The sequence below is a fragment of the Corella eumyota genome, chromosome 5 (assembly GCF_963082875.1).
Source record: "Corella eumyota chromosome 5, kaCorEumy4.1, whole genome shotgun sequence".
NCBI lineage: Eukaryota > Metazoa > Chordata > Ascidiacea > Phlebobranchia > Corellidae > Corella > Corella eumyota.
The window spans coordinates 15,017,328-15,041,019 of record NC_137494.1 but is presented as its reverse complement, the minus strand read 5'-3'; the positions used below and the strand labels follow the sequence as shown (position 1 = coordinate 15,041,019).

The following is a 23,692-nucleotide window of genomic DNA, read 5'->3' as shown; positions in this document are numbered from 1 at the left end:
AAAACTGTGAAAAAAATGCGACTTAAATTCTTGATTTTCACTCTAATTACTTTCAATATCTCCTTACACTAATAGGTTTTTATAACTTATTAAAGAGTGTGTTATTTTAATCCATTCAAAAACATTAGGCTGAATTAAAAATGGTGTAGCAATAATGTGAAAAAAAACTAAACAACTTTTGATCTAATGCCACATTACCTATTTTTTACCTTATGACAGTCGAAATTAGCTCACTAGCTCTACCATGCGGATGTTAAATATTTTGTTTTTTAGGTGGATCTATCATGTCTCAAGAATTATTAGAAATCATCGACCACGAAGGTAAGTTTTGTTGCTTAAAAAACTTTAAAAAATATCAACTAACAAAGTTCTACATAACAAAAAAATTACTCATATTTTAATCACATAAACGTAACAAGTCAGTTGTAATTCCGGTAGCGTGAACCGGCAGCGTGGTGTAGTGATAAGAACTCTTGCTACACTACCATGAGGTCGTGGGTTCAATCCCCACTGATCTCAAGCTGTAGCGCCCTTGAGTAAGGCGCTATAAACGGTATGAATTCCTGCTGAGCCAGCACTTAATCAGCAGCATAATTACCGGGCAATTATAGTCTCTATAATATTCCAAACTGCCACAGGCAACTCGAGACTGGGTCGGAGTAACTTATGTTACTCTATGTTTAAGTCGCGCATTCGACTTTCCCACATCGAGGATAAAGATATATATACAAAAAAAAAAAAATTCCATTATGACGCAATATATCATTTTTGTCAAAATGGCAAATCTTGTACGATTGCAAACTTTCAATTTTTACAAATTCTAAGCCAATAATTTTTCAAAAAACTGATAACAAATTCAGAATATTTAATTCTGTTAGAAAATGTTTGCAAATTACAAAATGAAAATAATTTCGACGCCATTTTATCTGCAACAATGAAGCATTCTGAATACGACCCAGAAATACAAAACATCTCAAATCTTATACTTTCCTATCTTGCTTGTTTAAAAACCAAAAAGCAATATCGCGTTGCTCAGATCAGAGACAAAATAACTTTAATAATTCGAAACAAAACTCAGCTAACTGCATCACAAGTTGATTCTGTAGCTGATGATCTTCGTACCCAGAAGAAATACCTGAAGTCCATTCTATTTAACTCGATCGCATTTTCCTTATTCGAGGATAATAACGACCCGGACAATGATGTTGAGAATATGAGGTCGTGTGTTTGGGGAATAACGAATTCAGTTGAAGAAATGTTAAAGGAAGATCAAAACATGAAAAGTGTTGTACAGCATCACGTGATCCCACTCATGCATGAACTTAAATCGAGAATAGAAAACTTACCTGGAGTAAACGCCGAACTAAAAATTGTTCAACTGAGTGAATGTTTGTTAAGTATCGGGTATTGCGAATGGTTGGCAGATATCGACAACTTTCAAACATATACAGAGGGGCTCAGATTAATGAATACGATCGAGAACAAACAAAAATATAAAGTTTACGGACATCTCTTAAACAACATTGGTTCGTGGTATGATCGCAATTCTCGATACAGCGAAGCGGTTTCCAAATACACCGAGGCAATCGAAGCTTTCAAACAAGTTACTGATTGGTCAAATGATGGCGAAAAACAAAGATTTATCAATTTCTCTGAAAATAATTTGAGAATCTGCAAAGAAAAATTAAGCAAATAAAATTCCAATTAAATACAAAACCCAGCAAATTCAACAAATCAGTTATTTTAAAACAACGTCAAATTATTTTAAATTTGTTACAAATCATGGTCCATACAAGTACAATAATAAAACCAAGTTTAACATATTGTTAAAAATATTTTTGTTTGAATATTGTTTTGTTGTACATAACCATTAAATATAATTGCTTGTTTAATTATTGTTTTAAAATATGAATTTATGTTGTTTTTATATCCATTAATATTTAGTGATTATTGCTTGCGCGTAGTTATGCTTGAATAAATTTAAAAATAAACTTTGTCCTCAATTGTTACAATCAAGAGTTAAACATTATCCAAAATTAAATTTAACAAAATCAAAATATACTTAAATATCGACCTTCAGATAACATTTGCCTGGCAAGCGAGCAATAACATTCACCCAAGCCTGTTAAAAACAATAGTTAAACTTTTTTGAATAAACATTTTAATGTTAAGAACTTAGACTTAGCAAAAGGTTCATATGATAGCTCTGTACATGATCTTTTTATGCCAGGTATAGGGCGTTACTCAAGAGCGCTACAACATTAAAGCAGTGGGGATCAAACCCACGGCCCCATGTAGTAAAGCTAAGTGTTGTAACTACTACATTATACTGCTGGTCCAGTAGCAAAAACAGATCACAAAAAATCTTTATAACTAGTTTACAACAGTATTTAACCTACCTCACATTTTCCTAATATAGATACTTCTGCCAAGTTTTTAAATTTCCCATCACCGAGTCCTGTAGGCACAGACAACTTAACATTACTTGCATGTAGTGGATGGAACATTGTACAACTATCCCCCAACAACTTCCATATACAAGATAGATCACTTCTACATAAAAAGAATAAAAAATAAAGTTTTTTGTCAAGGTGAAAAGGTAAACTGTAGGGTCTACTAAAAAGTAGTGTTTGTTCTTCTAACCAAGCCTTAAGTACTCTTTATAATAACCTGATGATATTGGCTGTTTATTAGGATGTTGTCTAGTTTTTTGACTCAAGCATTTATATTAAATATACAATTGTTTACTGAACATTGATGTTAACAGAAATGAAAACATTTAAAAACCAACTTTATTAGTTACCTGGCATACACAGCGGTGCAAAGGTGGTTGAGAGCTTGCTGTATTTGATCAACACAACTTAAATATCGACCTTCAGATAACATTTGCCTGGCAAGCGAGCAATAACATTCACCCAAGCCTGTTAAAAACAATATTTAAACTTTTTTGAATAAACATTTTAATGTTAAGAACTTAGACTTGGCAAAAAGTTCATATGATAGCTCTGTACATGGTCTTTTAGGCCTAAAACCATGACTTGATTCCTACTGCTAAAAGTTGCATCCTATTGGAAAAATACCAGAGGTTCTGGGTTTGAACTCACTACTAGCATGTTGTAGCATCCTAAGTAAGACCTAAAGTCTTGGGTTTGATTCTAACTGCTGGCATGTTGTAGCATACTTAAGTAAGACCTGAGGTCCTGGGTTTGATTTCCACTGTTGACATGTTGTAGCATCCTTGAGTAAAACCTGAGGTTCTTGGTTTGATTCCCACTGCTGGCATGTTGTAGCATTGTTAGGTAAGACCTAAGATCTCGAGTTTGATTCCCACTGCTGGCATGTTGTAGCACCCTTAAGGAGGACATGAGGTCACAAGTTTAGTTCCTGCTGCTGGCATGTTATAGCAGCATTATTTAAAATATGGTAACACTTAATTTAAATATTAATTACAAATATATTGTTACATTTACCTTTTAATGCTGGAACATAATTTTCTTTTATTTTTAAAACTTCAAAATATTTTTCAATTGCTTCGTTGTGATAAACCAGCAGCTAGAAATAAATTCTAAAAGTTAAGTCAATTTAGTAGTCTAAAATTCACATAATAACCCATATTAATTCACAAAAATAGTAACTTTACAGCTTAAACATGGGCCAATTTGATTATTACAGCCTTATTCTAGGTAGGTACAAAATAGAAGCAGTGGGGATCAAACCCAAGAGCCCACGTAATAGGATCCAGTGTTTTCTACAATTGTGCCCTCTACTGATTTATTATAAAACACATCTTAACCCCATAATCACCTGTTTAATAGCTGCCATCTGGTACACAGTGTACACTGAAGAAGGATTAAGTTTGTGAGCTTGACTGAAGGACTTCCAAGCTGCAGTGTAACTTCCTCTGTTTAGATACCCTTCACCTAAGCATTCCCAGCATATACTATAACATTAAATATGATACTTATTTTCATATTATTTTAAAAAAGATTTTTTTATAAGGTGAATTACAACAAGCATAGATTCGTTGTGACAACGTTTTTTTTATTTATTTTTTGGTATATAAGTTTAACTTTGATGTGGGAAGGTCGAATGCACGACCTAAACATAGAGTAACATCAGTTACTCCGACCCAGTCTTAAGTTGCCTGTGGCAGTTTGGGATAATATAGATTAAAATTGCCCAATAATTGATTAAGTGCTGGCTCAGCAGGAGGTAATATTGTTTATAGTGCCTTACTCAAGGGTGCTACAGCATGAGAGCAGTGGGGATTGAACCATGATCTAATGTGTGGTGTAGCAAGTGTTCTTACCACTCCGCTAAGATGTTACAACCAGCAATTTAAAAGCAGCCAAAAACATGAGTAAAGTAGCAGATTTTAATCAAGTATTTAGTTTATTATTAATCTCCACTTACTAATCACTGGCATCCGCTCTTAATGCAGCTTGAAAGCAAGTAATGGCACTTGTTGTTTCTTTAGTTTTTAACCGACATAATCCTAATCTTAACCAGGCCCATTTCTGTCCACCAGGAGCACTAGAGTTTGTAATTTTTTCGTACAATAGAATAGCAGAATCAAAATTACCTAAAATTAAACAAAAACAAATTGTGAAATAATAAAAATTCTTTAAGATTGATTTTTGTATATATCTTTATCCTCGATGTGGGAAAGTCGAATGCGCGACTTAAACATAGAGTAACATCAGTTACTCCAACCCAGTCTCAAGTTGCCTGTGGCAGTTTGGGATATTATAGATTTTAATTGCCTGATAATTGAGCTGCTGATTAAGTGCTGGCTCAGCAGAAGTTTATACCGTTTATAGCACCTTACTCAATGGTGCCAAGCATAAGAGCAATGGGGATCAAACCCAAGAGCTAATGTAGTAAAACCAAGTGTTTTAACAACTACACTCTTTATTAATCAAACCTTCATTGGTAAGCAGATCAGCTAATGCTGCTCCAGCTTGATCATTAAAAGGATCCAAATCCAAACATTTCTGATAACATTTCTTGGCCCTCAACAAATCTTTACTAATATCTCTGTAGTAGTGAGCAATGTACAAGAAACATTCAGCATTGTATGGCTCCAACTTGGCTGCCTTAAATAATAAAAATGGGTTAATAATAGTCAATGACCTGCCATACGATCAGCATTTTAATTGTTGTAATATGGTTGCAACTTTCAACTAATATTTGCTTGATAATTTACCCTCACACCACAAATAGCAGTTTTATTTTTTTGTAAGCCTGTAAATTGGACATATTATCTCATAAGCTGCATTATATAGAGATGGTGTGATATGTTTTACTACTAATTTACTGTAATAGAATAAGAGTAATTGCTACTTATTATTTTTCAAATATTTAGAAAGTCAGTCCTCCCATATCAATTTAAAATCATAAAAGGTAAGAAGAATAGACAATATCCTAAAGTCAGTGATACTTTAAACTTAACTTAAATTAAGATGAACTAAATAAAATTTAAACAAATCCAACCTTTAAAAAAGTGGCCAGACATTTTGATTTATCTTTTCTGTACGCTTCATCTTTTTTCCACATTATTTCGGCTAAATAAAAATGGGAATCAAAACAGTTTGGATTTTCCTTGCAAAGTGTCGTCAGTTCAGTAATTACATCAACTTGGTCATTTTTCTAGAAATAAATAAAATGATAAATTATAAAGGTACAGGTTAACAATGTCATAAAATTTTGTCATAAAAAAAAAAAAATCCAATTTCAAGTTGGCAGTTTGAGATACTATAAATTTTTTTTGTATATATCTTAATTATCGATGTGGGAAAGTCGAATGCGCGACTTAAACATAGAGTTACATCAGTTACTCCGACCCAGTCTCGGGTTGTCTTTGACAATTTGGGATATTATAGATTATAATTGCCCGATTATTATGCAGCTGATTAAGTGTTGGCTCAGCAGGAGTTTATACCGTTTATAGCGCCTTACTCAAGGGCGCTACAGCATAAAGGCAGTGGAGATCGATTCCAGGACCTCATCGAGTGTAGGAAGTGTTCTAACAACTACGACACCATGCTGCCAGAGCAATTGAACTTATATATATACAAACTTTACAACCACAACTTGTTTTAAGCTCATATATTAATTGCCAGACTATGTCATTTATATAATTTGTATATTTAGTACAAAAATATTCACCAGAAAATGTAGATAAGTTGTTAAACTTTGTATAACTGGATTGTTGTCCATTAAACTTTGTCCAATTTCCAAATATTTTGATGCTTCGTTCAATTTGTTTAAACTTATCATCAATCTTGAGATCCCAATAAGAGATGGAATAGAATTAGGTTCAATAGAAATCAACTAATAAAATAGATTTTATTTAGATATCATGAATTTAAAATTAATTATGGTGGAAAGATAATATACACTAGTTCAATAAGAGACTATGAGTGTCCTTGAGTAAGGTGCTATAAATGGTACAAACTCCTGCTGAGCCAGCACTTAATCAACAGCTTACTTATCGGGCAATTATAATTAATAATATCCCAAACTGCCACAGGCAACTCGAGACTGGGTCGAAGTAACAATTGTTACTCTATGTTTAAGTCACGCATTCGACTTTCCCACATCGAGGTTAAATAAATATACAAAAAAAATTGTTTAAGTGAAACTAAACCAAAAAAAAACTTACTTTCTCATAGACATCGATGGCCGATGTTTTAGTTGAAAGATCATTAGAATTACTGAGTGCTTCAGCCTCACATTTCATTATTTCAATTTTAATTTCAGATATCTTTGAAATCTTAACCAACCAAGTTATATTGGTTACCTTATTTTCTTCAACAGATTTGCAAAACTGTAAAGCTAACCTAAAAAAATAATTTAAATTGAATTTTTAGTCAATTTTTAAAAATCAGCAGCGTGGTGTAGTGGTTAGAACACTTGGCTTCACAATATAAGGTTATAGGTACGATCCCCAAAGCTCTCATGCTGTAGCGCTGTTGAATAAGGCGCTACAAATGTTACGCCCTTTAAAAAAGGGTAATTAATGTTATTCCAAACCACCTTAGTCAACTCGAGACTGGGTCAGGGTAACAAATGTTACTCTATGCTTAGGTAGTAAATTTAGCCTACCAACATTAAGTATGGAAAAATACAGCAAAAAAATTGCTTTAAAATGTAAAAATTTTTAAACCTGATTTCATATCAATAAATTATCAATCTATATATACTACAAAAAAATGTCAAAATGTTTAATCTTTTAAAAACAAATTCTACCTTGTTTTGTCCTGTGCTGTGAAGTATTGATGAAGGTAAATATAACCCTTATTCAAGCAAGTATAAGCTGGCAAAAAATCAGGACAAACTTTCAACCCTTTCTCTAATAACTCAACTATTTGTTGGTAATTTTGTTTCCCCTTTTTATGTAAGTTATAAGCATGTAATATATCCTTGTATAGACCATTACAATTGGAGATATGTTGGTTGTAGGTGTCCAATGATATATCAAGATTATCTGAAAATAAAATGTAAAGCATTTTACATAAATTATTTTAATATTGATAAAAACATGGTGTAGTGGTTAGAACACTTGCTACACTACATGAGGTCGTGAGTTCAATCCTCACTGCTCTAATGCTGTAGCCCCCTTAAATAATGCACTATGAACAGTATAAACTCCTGCTGAGCGAACATTTAATTAGCAATTTAATTGCTGGGCAAATATAATCAATAATATCACAAACTACAAAAGTTAACTCGAGACTGGGTCAGGGTATTAAATGTTACTCTATGTTGAGGTGGTGAAGTTGACCTTCCCACATTGAGGATAATTTAATACAAAAAAACTCTAGACTGGTGGTGTAAGTAAGGCAGTAAAATGAACTATAATACACTAAGGATATATAAAAATTTACTGAATCCATTCTGCAGTTGAATCTGAACTAAGATATCCATCGCAAATTGGGAATCAGATTTTAACATTTCTTGGGAAGTTTCAACCAAATCTTTAACAAAACTATCAGGAAATATATTGGGTGAAGTTAACAGAGCTGAATTTAAAGCATTTTCTTTGTCCAATATTTGTATGTCTGGTAGATCACAATATTGAACAACTGATTGAAAAATCTGTAAATAAAATAATTGTATTAAATTTAAGGTTATACTGATATAGTATACAGGTTTGAATTCTACATTTAACAAAATAACTTTAATTAAAAAATTTATGAATGATTATTTTTAAAAAAATTTAAAAAAAATTGATTAAATTAAAATCATCTAGATATAAAACAAAGCTTAGTGAACGATATATTTGTATGTTTAATTTATGGGCCTACAAAATAAATAAAACTGCCATTTGTGGTGTGGTAAAAATTAGTTAAGAGTTGTGACCATATTATGACAATTAAAATACTGACCATTGGCTATGAACTAAAATATACTAAAACACTAAATGTTAATAATAAAACTTACAAACTGAAAATATTCTTTTAGCTCCAAACCCTGATTTTTACATGCTACAATAACATCAATGACAGATTTTAAAAATGTTTTGTTATTTTCACATGATTTAACCAATTCGGAATTTTCTTTTAATATTTTGACTGCTTCTTTATAGCTTTCTACTTGGCAATAACTTTTTGAAAGAATTGTGATAATATCAAAAATTTTGTCAGCATTTGATCTGCAAAAAAAATATATTTTTAAAACTAAATTAATATCTTTTAGTTTAAAAAATAAATAAATTAAAAAAAATTGAAGTTTAAAAAATGATATCTATTTTTTTAAATAAACCAGTCAACATAGTGTAGTGGTTAGAACATTTATTACACTAAATGAGATCGTGGGTTCGATTTCCACTGCTCTCATGCCGAGCAAACACTTAATTAACAGTTTAAATGATAAGTAAATTTAATTTATAATATACCAAACTGCCAAAGGCAACCCAAGACTAGGAGGTCGGGTTAACAGTTGTTATTCTTTTTTTTTTTTTAATACATCTTTATCCTCAATGTGGGAAAGTCGAATGTGCGACTTAAACATAGAGTAACATCAGTTACTCCGACCCAGTCTCGAGTTTTTAATATAGATTATAATTGCCTGATAATTATGCTGCTGATTAAGTGCTGGCTTAGCAGGAGTTCATACCATTTATAGCGGCTTACTCAAGGGCGCTACAGCTTGAGATCAGTGGGGATTGAACCCACGACCTCATGTGTGGTGTAGCAAGTGTTCTTACCACTACACCATGCTGCCGGTTTATTCTATGTTTATGTTGTGAAGTTACCCCTCCAACATCGAGGATAAATTTATATAAAAAGATTATTGTATATAGCATACAAAAGCGAGAATTAAACAAAACATAAAACCTTACTTAACAGATAAGCGCATCAAATTTTCATAAGCAAAAATCTTGTCTTTAATATTTTCTTTCGTTAAATTCCCCTTCCAATGTTTTGTAAACAGGTTTCCCAATCCATGGTAAGCTAACACTTCATCAGGTGATAACTTAATGGCAGTGTGGTAAGACTCGATTGAGGTTTTGAGTTGAGATAACTCAGCATAACTTAAGCCGAGGAAAACATGAGCGTTGTAGTTGTGAGGGTCGCTGCCTAAAACCTCCTGGATGAAAGAACAAAAAACAAAGTTAATTTAAGGTAAAAAAAAAATATTATTGATTTTATAAAATCAATTCTTGTTATTAACAATGCATTTGACATAAGGCGTTTAAATCATGTTTTAAAATGAGTTTAACTACGCTTTAAAATAGGCTTTAATAAAATTTTTCTACTATTTTTGCCTACTTTTCAAAAAAAAATATAAAAAATGTTATTATTTTTGTTCACTAATTTACAGCTTTTGAAAACTGGTTTAAAACCTGTTTAAGCATCTATGTAAGAAGATTTAGTAAGGTTTTATTGGTTGTATAAAGTTATTATGACCAATATTAGTAAGTTTAAAGTTTTTTGTTTAAAATTTTAGAAGTTTTGTGATTTGTCATGATCTCATACCTTGTGTAAAAAGTTATATATATTTAGTCAAAAAATCATTACTTACATTACAATGTGTTATTGCTCCTTCAAAATTTTTCTTCTGAATTTCCTGTTTGGCAAGTTTTAAAGCAACTTTAACTTTTTTACTTGACATTATTTAAAAATAATCTAAATTCATTTAAAAAATATAAAAAAAATATTATTTTCAAAATTGGCAAATTTAAAATAAACTTTCTAAAACAAAACATTGATTAGAACCAAAAAGATTTTAACTTCTGTTTAATATCAGGACTTTAAAAATTACTTATGCCCTAACTTTTCATTGTTAATTAAATATTTTGATACCATATTGCAGGCTAGTCAACTTATTAATTGTCAGATTTACAATTATCAAGAATGCTTTGACATAAAAGCAGTGGGAATTAAACCCAAGACCTTGTGTAGTCAAGCTTTGAATCGTTACCGAGTGCTTGAAAATGATAAAAATATTTAATATTATTATTTATAACATCATTTAACATTTAACTTCTTGCATTTAAAATGAATAAAATTGTTGGTAGTATATCAAGAATGTTTATCATTAATAACTATGACATCACTATTTATGACATCATCACCTCTGACATGACTATTATGACTTCACCACTCAATCATCCCTCCAAGTCACTTCAACTTCATCGGTTCGAAACCTTTGCGTACACCAAGAATCTTCCAACAGAGTTTGCTTGTCAATTAAATTAAACCCAGATCTGAACATCTCCCAACCTGCCTGGGCTATCATTGCCCCGTTATCAATACAAAACCTCATATCAGTGGCATACAACTTTGTCCCTCTCTCCTGGGTCATAACTTCCATCATTTCCTGAAGTCGCAAGTTACAACCTACCCCTCCTACTATTAAAACTTCTTCGGACCCACAATGTGACATCGCACGTTCAGTGATTTCAACCAGCATAGCAAAGAGGGTTTCTTGTAGAGAATAACATAAATCTTCGGGTGAATATTCGTGTTTTTTACTCCGAACTAAATCCTCAATAAACGAAAGAATCCCTGAAAACGACACGTCCATACCTTTTACTGTATAGGGTAGTGCGATATACTTGCTCCCTTTCTTAGCAGTTTGTTCGATATTAAACCCAGGACTTGGGTCATTTGAAATATGAAGAATTCTCGCAAAACGATCGAGACAGTTACCGACAGCAATATCAATCGTTTCACCAAATATTCGATACCTGTTCTCAGAATAAGCTATAACTTGAGTATTACCCCCAGACACATACAACACAGTTGGGTTATGTGACCCCGTAATTAACCGTCCCATTTCTATATGGGCAATACAATGGTTAACCCCAATTAAAGGTTTCTTCCATATTTGTGCCAGAGTCCTTGCTACGACTGCTACTGACACTAAAGGAGCTCCCATCCCAGGACCTTTAGTGTACGTAATACAATTAATATCCTTGTAAGTTAACTTTGCTTCGTCCAGAGCTTGTTTAAGAATCGTTAGAATCCATTTCCGATGATGTTCTGCTGTTTCGCGCGGTAAAAACCCCTCGCCAGGTGGTGTGACGTAGGTATGCCGTGGATTCGATAACACCTCCCCGTCTAATTATCCCGATCCCTAATTTATTAGCACCCCCTTCAAATCCTATCACAGTCAACGTCATAGTTTGTGATTAAATAACTTTAATAAAAAAATATAAATTTGTTGAAAACGCAAAAATGATGTAAGACGGGAAATCCCCTAATAAATCTCAGTTTTTTTTTATTTTAATTTATCCTCAAAGTTCATGCTCAAGCATTATTTCAACCAATACAAAACTTATGACAAAATCGCATCTTTATTATATTTTTAATTTTATAGAGAATCAAATCTGAACTAATTTATTAAAATTAAGCATGAAAAGGATACGTAAAACTTCCCCTGATTTCATTTTACGTACATTTAAATCGGAAGGAGAAAACTCATATAACGTAAACGCGTAGCTTTTTATCATTGACGTAAAAAAGACCTTAACGTACAATAACATTAGTTACCTCGCCCTAGTGGCAATGATGGAACATCAAAGATTATAATTGCTGCTGATTAAATGTTGGCTCAGCAGGAGTTTATATTGCACATGAGGTCGTGGGTTCAATCCCCACTGATCTAATGCTATAGCGCCCTTGAGTGAGGCGCTATAAACGGGACGAACTGCTGAGCCACACTTAATCAGCAGCTTAATTACTGGGCAATTATAATCTATAATATCCCAAACTGCCACAGGCAACTCAAGACTGGGTCGGAGTAACTGATGTTACTCTATGTTTAGGTCGCGCATTCGACCTTCCCACATCAAGAATAACGATAAATACAAAAAAAAAATGTTTAAAACGCCAACTGAATATTTGTTAGCAGGTACCGACAAGCTTTCAATATATACAATGAGGCTCAGGTGGCTGAAAGGAACGAGAATAAACGATTATATTCAGTCTACGGAACTCTCTTAAACAACATTGGTGCGTTGTTCGACCGCTAATTACAAAAGAAAGAGGCAGTTTCGAATTACACCAATAACAACCCTAGCATTGTAACAGAGAGAGGTAACTAGGGAAACGATATTGCTATATTGTAAGGACGGTGCCTTGGTGATGAATTCATTTTTGTTCGCGACAATCCAACGAAAAGCTAGCATCTAGTAATACTAAGCATATCTTTAAAGTTTAAACAATCTCTAAAATGGCAAATAACGACGGTTCTCAGATTAATGTTCAAGTTAACGTTTATAAACAAGATAACAGAGAGATAGGAATGCAAGTCGAACATGCAGGTAACTTTAAACTTTAACTTAATTTGTGGTAGGAACACTTAAACTTTAAAATTAATATTTAACAATATTGTTGCAGACCAAGTTACCCACTATAAAATTCCACAAGAAAATGCAAGAAATGAAGAAAATGCGGGAAATGTTGGAGCCAACAACGTGACCAATCAAACAACTGAGGCAGAATTATCGTCGTCTATGTCACATTTAAGCACAACTGCAACCCAACCAAAACAACAAATTGGTAAGTTACCCCGATATAAAAATAGATTTACAAAGTTTTCAGTTTTAAATACACTAACATTTAATAAAAAAAACAAATATAAAAAAACTATGAAAAATAATGCGACTCAAGCCGACCGGCAGCGTGGTGTAGTGGTAAGAACACTTGCTACACCACACATGGGGTCGTGGGTTTAATCCCCACTGCTCTCATGCTGTAGCGCCCTTGTAAGGCGCTATAAACCGGTCCTACTAAAATACGCCCGGGAGGCCCGGGGTATAGGGTATATACACACAGGGCCTTATATAAACTTGTATAAAACACCGGAGCCTCATTTAAACTTGTATAGAACACTTCGGGCCGCACTTAAACACCCCGGGCCTTATTTAAACACCCCGGGCCCCATATAAACACTCCGGGCCTCATATATACACACAGGGCCTTATATATACACCCAGGGCCTCATATAAACTTGTATAAAACACCCCGGGCCTTATATAAACACCTCAGGCTTCATATAAACACCCCGGGCCTCATATAAGCACCCCGGGCCCCATATAAACACTCCGGGCCTCATATATACACCCAGGGCCTTATATTTACACCCAGAGCCTCATATAAACTGGTATAAAACACCCCGGGCCTTATATAAGCACCCCGGGCTTCATATAAGCACCCCGGGCTCCATATAAAAACCCCAGGCCTCATATATACACACCGGGCCTCATATATACACCCAGGGCCTTATATATACACCCAGGGCCTCATATAAACTGGTATAAAGCACCGGAGCCTCATTTAAACTTGTATAGAACACCTCGGGCCGCACATAAACACCCCAGGCCTTATTTAAACACCCCGGGCCCCATATAAACTCGATAAAGCGACTCGGACCTTGTATAAAAGACCCCTGGGCTAATTTTAACACCCCGGGTCTTATAAAAACTCGTATAAATCACCATGGGCCTCATTTAATCACCCCAAGTCTCATAAAAATTTGTATAAAAACTTCGGGCCTTATTTAAACACTCTTGGGCCTCATAAAAACTCGTATAAACCGATCTGGACTTATATTAATAGCCCGGGCCTCATATAAACACCATGGGACTTAAATAAATACCACCGAAGCTCTTGGACTCACCCCGCGACTTCCGCACTTACCACGGGTCCCCCGGGCTTACCCCGGGCGTATTTTAGTACGACCCCTAAAAACAGTATAAACTCCTGCTGAGCCAGCACTTAATCAGCAGCTTAATTATCGGGCAATTAGAATCTATAATATTCCAAACTGCCACAGGAAACTCGAGACTAGGTCGAAGTAACTGATGTTACTCTATGTTTAGGTTGTGAATTCGACTTTCCCACATCGAGGATAAAGATATATACAAAAAAAGTTATTGATTTTCACTCTATTTTTTTTTAATATCTCCTTACACTAATAGGTTTTTATAACTTATTAAAGAGTGTATTATTTTATTCTATCGAAAACATTAGGCTGAAATAAAAATGGTGTTGCAATAATGTGAAAAAAAACTAAACAACTTTTGATCTAATGTCACATTACCTATCACCTATTTTTTTACCTTATGACAGCCGAAATTAGCTCGCTAGCTCTACCTTGCGGATGTTAAATATTTGTTCTTTTAGGTGGATCTATCACAATTCAAGAACTATTAGAAATTATTGACCACGAAGGTAAGTTTTGTTGCTTAAAAAAAACTTTAAAAAATATCAATTCAACAAAGTCCCCTACATAACAAAAAAATAACCCAAATTGTAATCACATAAACGTAACAAGTCAGTTGCAATTCCGGTAGCGTGAACCGGCAGCGTGGTGTAGTGATAAGAACTCTTGCTACACTACCATGAGGTCGTGGGTTCAATCCCCACTGATCTCAAGCTGTAGCGCCCTTGAGTAAGGCGCTATAAACTCCTGCTGATCCAGCACTTAATCAGCAGCATAATTACCGGGCAATTATAGTCTCTATAATATCCCAAACTGCCACAGGCAACTAGAGACTGGGTCGGAGTAACTGATGTTACTCTATGTTTAAGTCGCGCATTCGACTTTCCCACATCGAGGATAAAGATATATACAAAAAAAAATAAAATTCCATTATGACGCAATATATCATTTTTTCAAAATGGCAACCTTGTACGGTTGCAAACTTTTTTATTTTTACAAATTCTAAGCCAATAATTTGCCAAAAAACTGATAACAAATTCATAATATTTAATTCTGTTAGAAAATGTTCACAAATTACAAACTGAAAATAATTTCGACGCCATTTTATCTGCAACAATGAAGCATTCTGAATACGACCCAGAAATACAAAACATCTCAAATCTTATACTTTCCTATCTTGCTTGTTTAAAAACCAAAAAGTATTATCGCGTTGCTCAGATCAGAGACAAAATAACTTTAATAATTCGAAACAAAACTCAGCTAACTGCATCAGAAGTCGACTCTGTAGCTGGTGATCTTCATGCCCAGAAGAAATACCTGAAGTCCATTCTATTTAACTCGATCGCAATTATCTTATTCGAGGATAAAAACGACCCGGACAATGATGTTAATAATATGAGGTTGTGTGTTAGTGGAATAATGCATTCAGTTAAAGAAATGTTGGAAGAAGATCAAAACATGAAAAGTGTTGTACAGCATCACGTGATCCCACTCATGCATGAACTTAAATCAAGAGTGGAAAACTTACCTGGAGTAAACGCCGAACTAAAAATTTTTAAACTGAGTGAATGTTTGAGTGATATCGGATATTGCGAGAAGTTGGCAGACATCGACGACTTTCAAACAAATACAGAAGGGCTCAGATTGATGAATACGATCAAGAATAAACAAAAATATTTTGTTTACGGACGTCTCCTAAACAACATTGGTTGGTGGTATTATCGCAATTCTCAATACAGCGAAGCAGTTTCCAAGTTCACCGAAGCAATCGAAGCTTACAAACAAGCTACTGATTGTTTAAATGATGAAGAAAAACAAAGAAGTATCAATTTATCTGAAAATAATTTGAGAATCTGCAAAGAAAAGTTAAGCAAATAAAATTCCATTTAAATACAAAACCCAGCAAAATTCAACAAATCAGTTATTTTAAAACAACGCCAAATTATTTTAAATTTGTTACAAACCATGGTCCATACAAGTACAATACTAAAACCAAGTTTAACATATTGTTAAAAATCTTTTTGTTTAAATATTGTTTTGTTGTACATAACCATTAAATATAATTGCTTGTTTAATTATTGTTTTAAAATATGAATTTATGTTGTTTTTATATCCATTAATATTTAGTGATTATTGCTTGCGCGTAGTGATGCTTGAATAAATTTAAAAAATAAACTTTGTCCTCAATTGTTACAATCAAGAGTTAAACATTATCCAAAATTAAATTTAACAAAATCAAAATATACTTATATATCGACCTTCAAATAACATTTGCCTGGCAAGCGAGCAATAACATTCACCCAAGCCTGTTAAAAACAATAGTTAAACTTTTTTGAATAAATATTTTAATGTTAAGAACTTAGACTTAGCAAAAAGTTTATATGATAGCTCTGTACATGATCTTTTATGCCTAAAACCATGACTTGATTCCTACTGCTAAAAGTTGCATGCTATTGGAAAAATACCAGAGGTTCTGGGGTTGAACTCACTACCAGCATGTTGTAGCATGCTAAGTAAGACCTAAAGTCTTGGGTTTGATTCTAACTGCTGGCATGTTGTAGCATACCTAAGTAAGACCTGAGGTCCTGGGTTCGATTTCCACTGTTGACATGTTGTAGCATTCCTGAGTAAGGCCTAAGGTTCTTGGTTTGATTCCCACTGCCGGCATGTTGTAGCATTGTTAGGTAAGACCTAAGATCTCGGGTTTGATTCCCACTGCTGGCATGTTGTAGCACCCTTAAGTAAGACCTGAAGTCACAAGTTTAGTTCCTGTTGCTGGCATATTATAGCCGCATTATTTAAAATATTGTAACACTTAATTTAAATATTACTTACAAATATATTGTTACATTTACCTTTTAATGCTGAAACATAATTTTCTTTTATTTTTAAAACTTCAAAATATTTTTCAATTGCTTCGTTGTGATATCCCGGTAGCTAGAAAATAAATTCTAAAAGTTAAGACAATTTAGTAGTCTAAAATTCACACAATAACCCATATTAATCCACAAAAATAGTAACTTTACAGCCTAAACATGGGTCCATTTAATTTTTACAGCCTTATTTTAGGTAGGTACAAAATAGAAGCAGTGGGGATCAAACCCAAGACCCCACATAATATAATCACCTGTTTAATAGCTGCCATCTGGTACACAGTGTACACTGAAGAAGGATTAAGTTTGTGAGCTTGACTGAAAGACTTCCAAGCTGCAGTGTAACTTCATCTGTTTAAATAACCTTCACCTAAGCATTCCCAGCATATACTACAACATTAAATATAATATTTATTTCCATATTATTTAAAAAAAAAAAAAATTGTTTTATTGGGTAAATAACAACACACATTTATTTGTTGTGACAATGTTTTTTTTTATTTATTTTTTTGTATATATCTTTATTCTTGATGTGGGAAAGTCGAATGCGCGACTTAAACATATAAAAACATCAGTTATTCCGACCCAGTCTGGAGTTGCTTTAAGCAGTTGGAGTTATTATTCAATATAATTGCCCGATAATTGATTAAGTGCTGGCTTAGGGAGGGTTCATACCATTTATAGCCCCTTACTTAAGGGTGCTACAGCATGAGAGCAGTGGGGATTGAACCATGATCTAATGTGTGGTGTAGCAAGTGTTCTTACCACTATGCCTAGATGTTACAACCAGCATCTTAAAAGCAGCCAAAAACATGAACAAAATATTAGATTTTAATCAAGTATTTAGTTTATTATTAATCTCCACTTACTAATCACTGGCATCCGCTCTTAATGCAGCTTGAAGCAAGTAATGGCACTCGTTGTTTCTTTAGTTTTTAACCGACATAATCCTAATCGTAACCAGGCCCATTTTTGTCCACCAGGGGCACTAAAGTTCGTGATTTTCTCATACAAAAGAATAGCAGAATCAAAATTACCTAAAATTTAAAAAACAAATTTGAATTGTAAATCATTAAAAAAAATCATAAAAAAAAATTTTAATTGTGAATTGATAAAAATTCTATAGGATTAATTTTTTTTATTATTTATTTATTCTTGATGTGGGAAGATCAACTTCACAACTTTAACGTAAAGTAACATCAGTTACCTCAACCCAGTCTCCCGTTGACTTTGGCAGTTTGGGATATTATTGATTATAAATGCCCGGTAATTACGCTGCTGATTAAGTGCTGGCTCAGCAGGATTTCACACCGTTTATAGCGCCTTAATGAAGGGCGCTACAGCATGAGAGTAATGGGGATCGAACCAACGACCTCATGTAGTAAAACCAAGTGTTCTGACAACTACACCACTTAATAATCAAACCTTCATTGGTAAGCAGATCAGCTAATGCTGCTCCAGCTTGATCATTAAATGGATCCAAATCTAAACATTTCTGATAACATTTCTTGGCCCTCAACAAATCTTTACTAATATCTCTGTAGTAGTGACCAATGTACAAGAAACATTCAGCATTGTATGGCTCCAACTTGGCTGCCTAAAATAAACTGGGTTAATACAAATCAATGGCCCGCCATACGATCAGCATTTTAATTGTCATAATATGGTTGCAACTTTCAACTAATATTTGCTTAATAATTTACCCTCACACCACAAATAGCAGTTTTATTTTTTTGTAAGCCTGTAAATTTGACATATTATCTACTAAGCTGCATTATATAGAGATGGTGTGATATGTTTTACTACTAATTTACTGTAATAGAATAAGAGTAATTGCTACTTATTATTTTTCATATATTTAGAAAGTCAGTCTTCCCATATCAGTTTAAATTCATAAAAGATAAGAAAAAATAGACAATATCCAAAAGTCAATGATACTTTAAACTTAACACAAGTAAATTAAGATGAAATGAAATTTAAACAAAACCAACCTTTAAAAAAGTAGCCAGACATTTTGATTTATCTTTTCTGTACGCTTCATCTTTTTTCCACATTATTTTGGCTAAGTAAAAATGGGAATCAAAACAGTTTGGATTTTCCTGGCAAAGTGTTGTCAGTTTAGTAATTACATCAACTTGGTCATTTTTCTAGAAATAAATATAATGATAAATTATAAATGTACAGGTTAACAATGTCATAAAATTTTTGTTACCCCGACCAGTTTCGAGTTGCCTTTTTTTTGTATATATCTTAATCCTCGATGTGGGAAAGTCGAATGCACGACCTAAACATAGAGAAACATCAGTTACTCCGACCCACTCCTGAGTTGCCTGTGGCAGTTTGGGATATTATAGATTATATTTGCCCGATTATTATGCAGCTGATTAAGTGTTGGCTCAGCAGGAGTTTATACCGTTTATAGCGCCTTACTTAAGGGCACTACAGCATAAGAGCACTGGGGATTGATTCCAGGACCTCATCGGGTGTAGGAAGTGTTCTAACAACTACTACACCATGCTGCCAGAGCAATTAAACTTATATATATACAAACTTTACAACCACAACTTGTTTTAAGCTCATGTATTAATTGCCAGATTATGTCATTTATATAATTTGTATATTTAGTACAAAAATATTCACCAGAAAATGTAGATAAGTTGTTAAACTTTGTATAACTGGATTGTTGTCCATTAAACTTTGTCCAATTTCCAAATATTTTGATGCTTCGTTCAATTTGTTTAAACTTATCATCAATCTTGAGATCCCAATAAGAGATGGAATAGAATTAGGTTCAATAGAAATCAACTAATAAAATATATTTTATTTAGATATCATGAATTTAAAATTAATTATGGTGGAAAGATAATATACACTAGTTCAATAAGAGACTTTGAGTGTCCTTGAGTAAGGTGCTATAAATGGTACAAACTCCTGCTGAGCCAGCACTTAATCAACAGCTTACTTACTGGGCAATTATAATTAATAATATCCCAAACTGCCACAGGCAACTCGAGACTGGGTCGAAGTAACAATTGTTACTCTATGTTTAAGTCACACATTCGACTTTCCCACATCGAGGTTAAATAAATATACAAAAGAGAAATTGTTTAAGTGAAACTAAACCAAAAACTTACTTTCTCATAGACATCGATGGCCGATGTTTTAGTTGAAAGATTATTAGAATTACTGAGTGCTTCAGCCTCACATTTCATTATTTCAATTTTAATTTCAGATATCTTTGAAATCTTAACCAACCAAGTTATATTGGTTACCTTATTTTCTTCAACAAATTTGCAAAACTGTAACGCTAACCTAAAAAAATAATTTCAATTGGATTTTTAGTCAATTTTTAAAAGTCAACAGCGTGGTGTAGTGGTTAGAACACTTGGCTTTACTACATAAGGTCATAGGTACGATCCCCAAAGCTCTTATGTTATAGCGCCCTTGAATAAGATGCTATAAATGTTACGCCCTTTAAAAAAGGGTAATAAATGTTATTCCAAACCACCTTAGTCAACTTAAGACTGGGTCAGGGTAACAAAAGTTACTCTGTGCTTAGGTTGAAAATTTAGTCTACCAACTTTAAGTATAGAAATATACAACAAAAATGAATTTCAAACGTCAAAATGGCCAAAAACAAAAAACAAATTCTACCTTGTTTTGTCCTGTGCTGTGAAGTATTGATGCAGGTAAATATATCCCTTATTCAACCAAGTATAAGCTGGCAAAAAATCAGAACAAACTTTCAACCCTTTCTCTAATAACTCAACTATTTGTTGGTAACTTTGTTTCCCCTTTTTATAGAAGTTATAAGCATGTAATATATCCTTGTATAGACCATTATAATTGGAAATATGTTGCTTGTAAGTGTCCAATGATATATCAAGATTATCTGAAAATAAAATGTAAAGCATTTTACATAAATTATTTTTATATTGTTAAAAACATGGTGTAGTGGTAAGAAAACTTGCTACACTACATGAGGTCGTGGGTTCAATCCCCACCGCTCTATTGCTATAGCACCTTTGAGTAAGGAGCTATAAACGGTTCGAACTCCTGCTGAGCCAGCACTTAATCAGCAACATAATTACCAGGCAATTATAATCTATAATATTCCAAACTGCAAAAGTTAACTCGAAACTGGGTCGGAGTAACAAATGTTACTCTTTATTTAAGTCGTAAAGTTAGCCTTCCCACATTGAGGATAAATCAATACAAAAAAACTCTAGACTGGTGGTGTAAGTAAATAACATTTTTAGATTCAGGCAATAAAATTAAGAATATAAAACTGAGAATAAATAAAAATTTACCGAATCCATTCTGCAGTTGAATCTGAACTAAGATATCCATCGCAAATTGGGAATCAGATTTTAACATTTCTTGGGAAGTTTCAACCAAATCTTTAACAAAACTATCAGGAAATATCTTGGGTGAAGTTAACAGAGCTGATCTTAAAGCTTTTTCTTTGTCCAATATTTGTATGTCTGGTAGATCACAATATTGGAAAACTGATTGTAAAATCTGTAAATAAAATAATTGTAATAAATTTAAGGTTATACTGATATAATATACAGGTTTGAATTTTACATTTAACAAAATAACATTAATTAAAAGATTTATGGAATAATTATTTTTAAAAAATTTTCAGAAAATTGAATATTTTTAAATTATAACAATTAAAATGCTGACCATTGGCTATGAACTAAAGTATACTAAAACACTAAATGTTAATAATAAAACTTACGAACTGAAAATATTCTTTTAGCTCTGAAACTTGATTTTTACATGCTACAATAACATCAATGACACATTTTAAAAATGTTTTGTTATTTTCACATGATTTAACCAATTCGGAATTTAATATTTTGATTGCTTCTTTATAGTTTTCAACTTGGCAATAACTTTTGGAGAGAATTGTGATAAAATCAAGAATTTTGTCAGCATTTGATCATCAAAAAAATGAATTTTTAAAACTCAATTAATATCATTTAGTTTAAAAAATAATTAAAGTTTAAAAAATGATATCTACTTTTTCTATTTTTTCTATTTTTTTAAACAAACCAGTTGACGTAGTGTAGTGGTTAAAACATTTATTACACTATATGAGGTCCTGGGTTCGATCCCCACTGCTTTCATGCTGAGCAAACACTTAATTAACAGTTTAAATGATAAGTAAATTTAATTTATAATATACCAAACTGCCAAAGGCAACCCAAGACTAGGTCGAGTTAACAGTTGTTATTCATTTTATTTTAAATACATCTTTATCCTCAATGTGGGAAAGTCAAATGTGGGAAAGTCCAACTTAAACATAGAGTAACATTAGTTACCCCGACCCAGTCTCGAGTTGCCTGCGGCAGGAGTAATATAGATTATAATTGCTCGATAATTATGCTGCTGATTAGGTGCTGACTCAGCAGGACTTTGTACTGTTTATAGCGCCTTACTTAAGGGCGCTACAGCATGAGATCAGTGGGGATTGAAACTACTACCTCATGTGTGGTGTAGCAAGTGTTCTTACCACTACACCATGCTGCCGGTTTATTCTAAGTTTAGGTCGTGAAGTTACCCCTCCAACATCGAGGATAAATTTATATAAAAATATTATCGTAAATAGCCCAGAAAAGTGACAATTAAACAAAAAATAAAACCTTACTTATCAGATAAGCGCATCAAATTTTCATAAGCAAAAATCTTGTCTTTAATATTTTCTTTTGTTAAATTCCCCTTCCAATGTTTTGTAAACAGGTTTCCCAATCCATGGTAAGCTAACACTCCATCAGGTGATAACTTAATAGCAGAGTGGTAAGACTCTAGTGAGTTTTTGAGTTGAGATAACTCAGCATAACTTAAGCCAAGGAAAACATGAGCGTTATAGTTGTGAGGGTCGCTGTCTAAAACCTCCTGGATTAAGAACAAAAAACAAAGTTAATTTTTAGGTTTTGTCAATGAAGAATGTTAAAATATTATTGATTTTATAAAATCAATTCTTGTTATTAACAATGTATTTGACATAAAGCATTTAAATCATGTTTTAAAATGAGTTTAACTACGCTTTAAAATAGGCTTTAATAAAATTTCTCTACTATTTTTGCCAACTTTTTAAAAAAATATACCAAAAAATGTTATTATTTTGGTACACTAATTTACAGCATTTGAAAACTGGTTTAAAACCTGTTTAAGCATCTATGTAAGAAGATTTAGTAAGGTTTTATTGGTTGTATAAAGTTAATATGATCAATATTAGTAAGTTTAAAGTTTTTTGTTTAAAATTTTTTTTGTGATTTGTCATGATCTCATACCTTGTGTAATAAGTTATATATATTTAGTTGTCGAAAAATCATAAAAAGTTTTTAACAGATAATTACTTACATTACAATGTGTTATTGCTTCTTCAAAGTTTTTCTTCTGAATTTCCTGTTTAGCAAGTTTTAAAGCAACTTTAACTTTTTTACTTGACATTATTTAAAAATAATCTAAATTCATTTAAAAAATATAAAAAAAATATGATTTTCAAAATCGGCAAATTTAAAATAAATTTTCTAAAACAAAACAGCGATTAGAACCAAAACAATTTTAACTTTCGTTTAATATCAGGACTTTAAAAATTACTTATGCCCTAACTTTTCATTGTTAATTAA

At 32.8% G+C, this 23,692-nt stretch overlaps 3 protein-coding genes and 1 pseudogene across 3 annotated transcripts; 1 reads left to right on the top strand and 3 right to left on the bottom strand.

Moving 5' to 3' along the window:
- Nucleotides 1-345: 345 nt before the first annotated feature.
- On the bottom strand, nt 346-10,135 carry LOC145753715 (superkiller complex protein 3-like). The gene is made up of 16 exons (XM_082570143.1): nt 10,030-10,135; nt 9,347-9,594; nt 8,446-8,656; nt 7,890-8,100; nt 7,252-7,489; nt 6,665-6,842; nt 6,169-6,333; nt 5,494-5,649; nt 4,925-5,096; nt 4,414-4,582; nt 3,805-3,940; nt 3,471-3,552; nt 2,804-2,921; nt 2,400-2,553; nt 2,075-2,122; nt 346-1,671 (listed from the first exon to the last, which is right to left on the bottom strand). The coding sequence occupies exons 1-16, from the start codon at nt 10,117-10,119 to the stop codon at nt 1,501-1,503; spliced, it is 2,547 nt and encodes an 848-aa protein (XP_082426269.1). The 5' UTR covers nt 10,120-10,135; the 3' UTR covers nt 346-1,500.
- Nucleotides 10,136-10,322: 187 nt separating this feature from the next.
- Nucleotides 10,323-11,632, bottom strand: LOC145752290 (tRNA N6-adenosine threonylcarbamoyltransferase pseudogene; annotated as a pseudogene).
- A 978-nt stretch (nt 11,633-12,610) lies between these two features.
- Nucleotides 12,611-16,353, top strand: LOC145752584 (uncharacterized). The gene is made up of 4 exons (XM_082568890.1): nt 12,611-12,775; nt 12,852-13,013; nt 14,640-14,687; nt 15,239-16,353. The coding sequence occupies exons 1-4, from the start codon at nt 12,685-12,687 to the stop codon at nt 16,054-16,056; spliced, it is 1,119 nt and encodes a 372-aa protein (XP_082425016.1). The 5' UTR covers nt 12,611-12,684; the 3' UTR covers nt 16,057-16,353.
- A 1,586-nt stretch (nt 16,354-17,939) lies between these two features.
- On the bottom strand, nt 17,940-23,513 carry LOC145753587 (superkiller complex protein 3-like). Its single transcript, XM_082569991.1, has 10 exons — nt 23,424-23,513; nt 22,708-22,955; nt 21,796-21,952; nt 21,362-21,572; nt 20,706-20,943; nt 20,186-20,363; nt 19,692-19,856; nt 19,043-19,198; nt 18,477-18,648; nt 17,940-18,088 (listed from the first exon to the last, which is right to left on the bottom strand). Exons 1-10 carry the CDS (start codon nt 23,511-23,513, stop codon nt 17,940-17,942), a joined length of 1,764 nt encoding a protein of 587 aa, XP_082426117.1.
- Between the last annotated feature and the right edge of the window lie 179 nt (nt 23,514-23,692).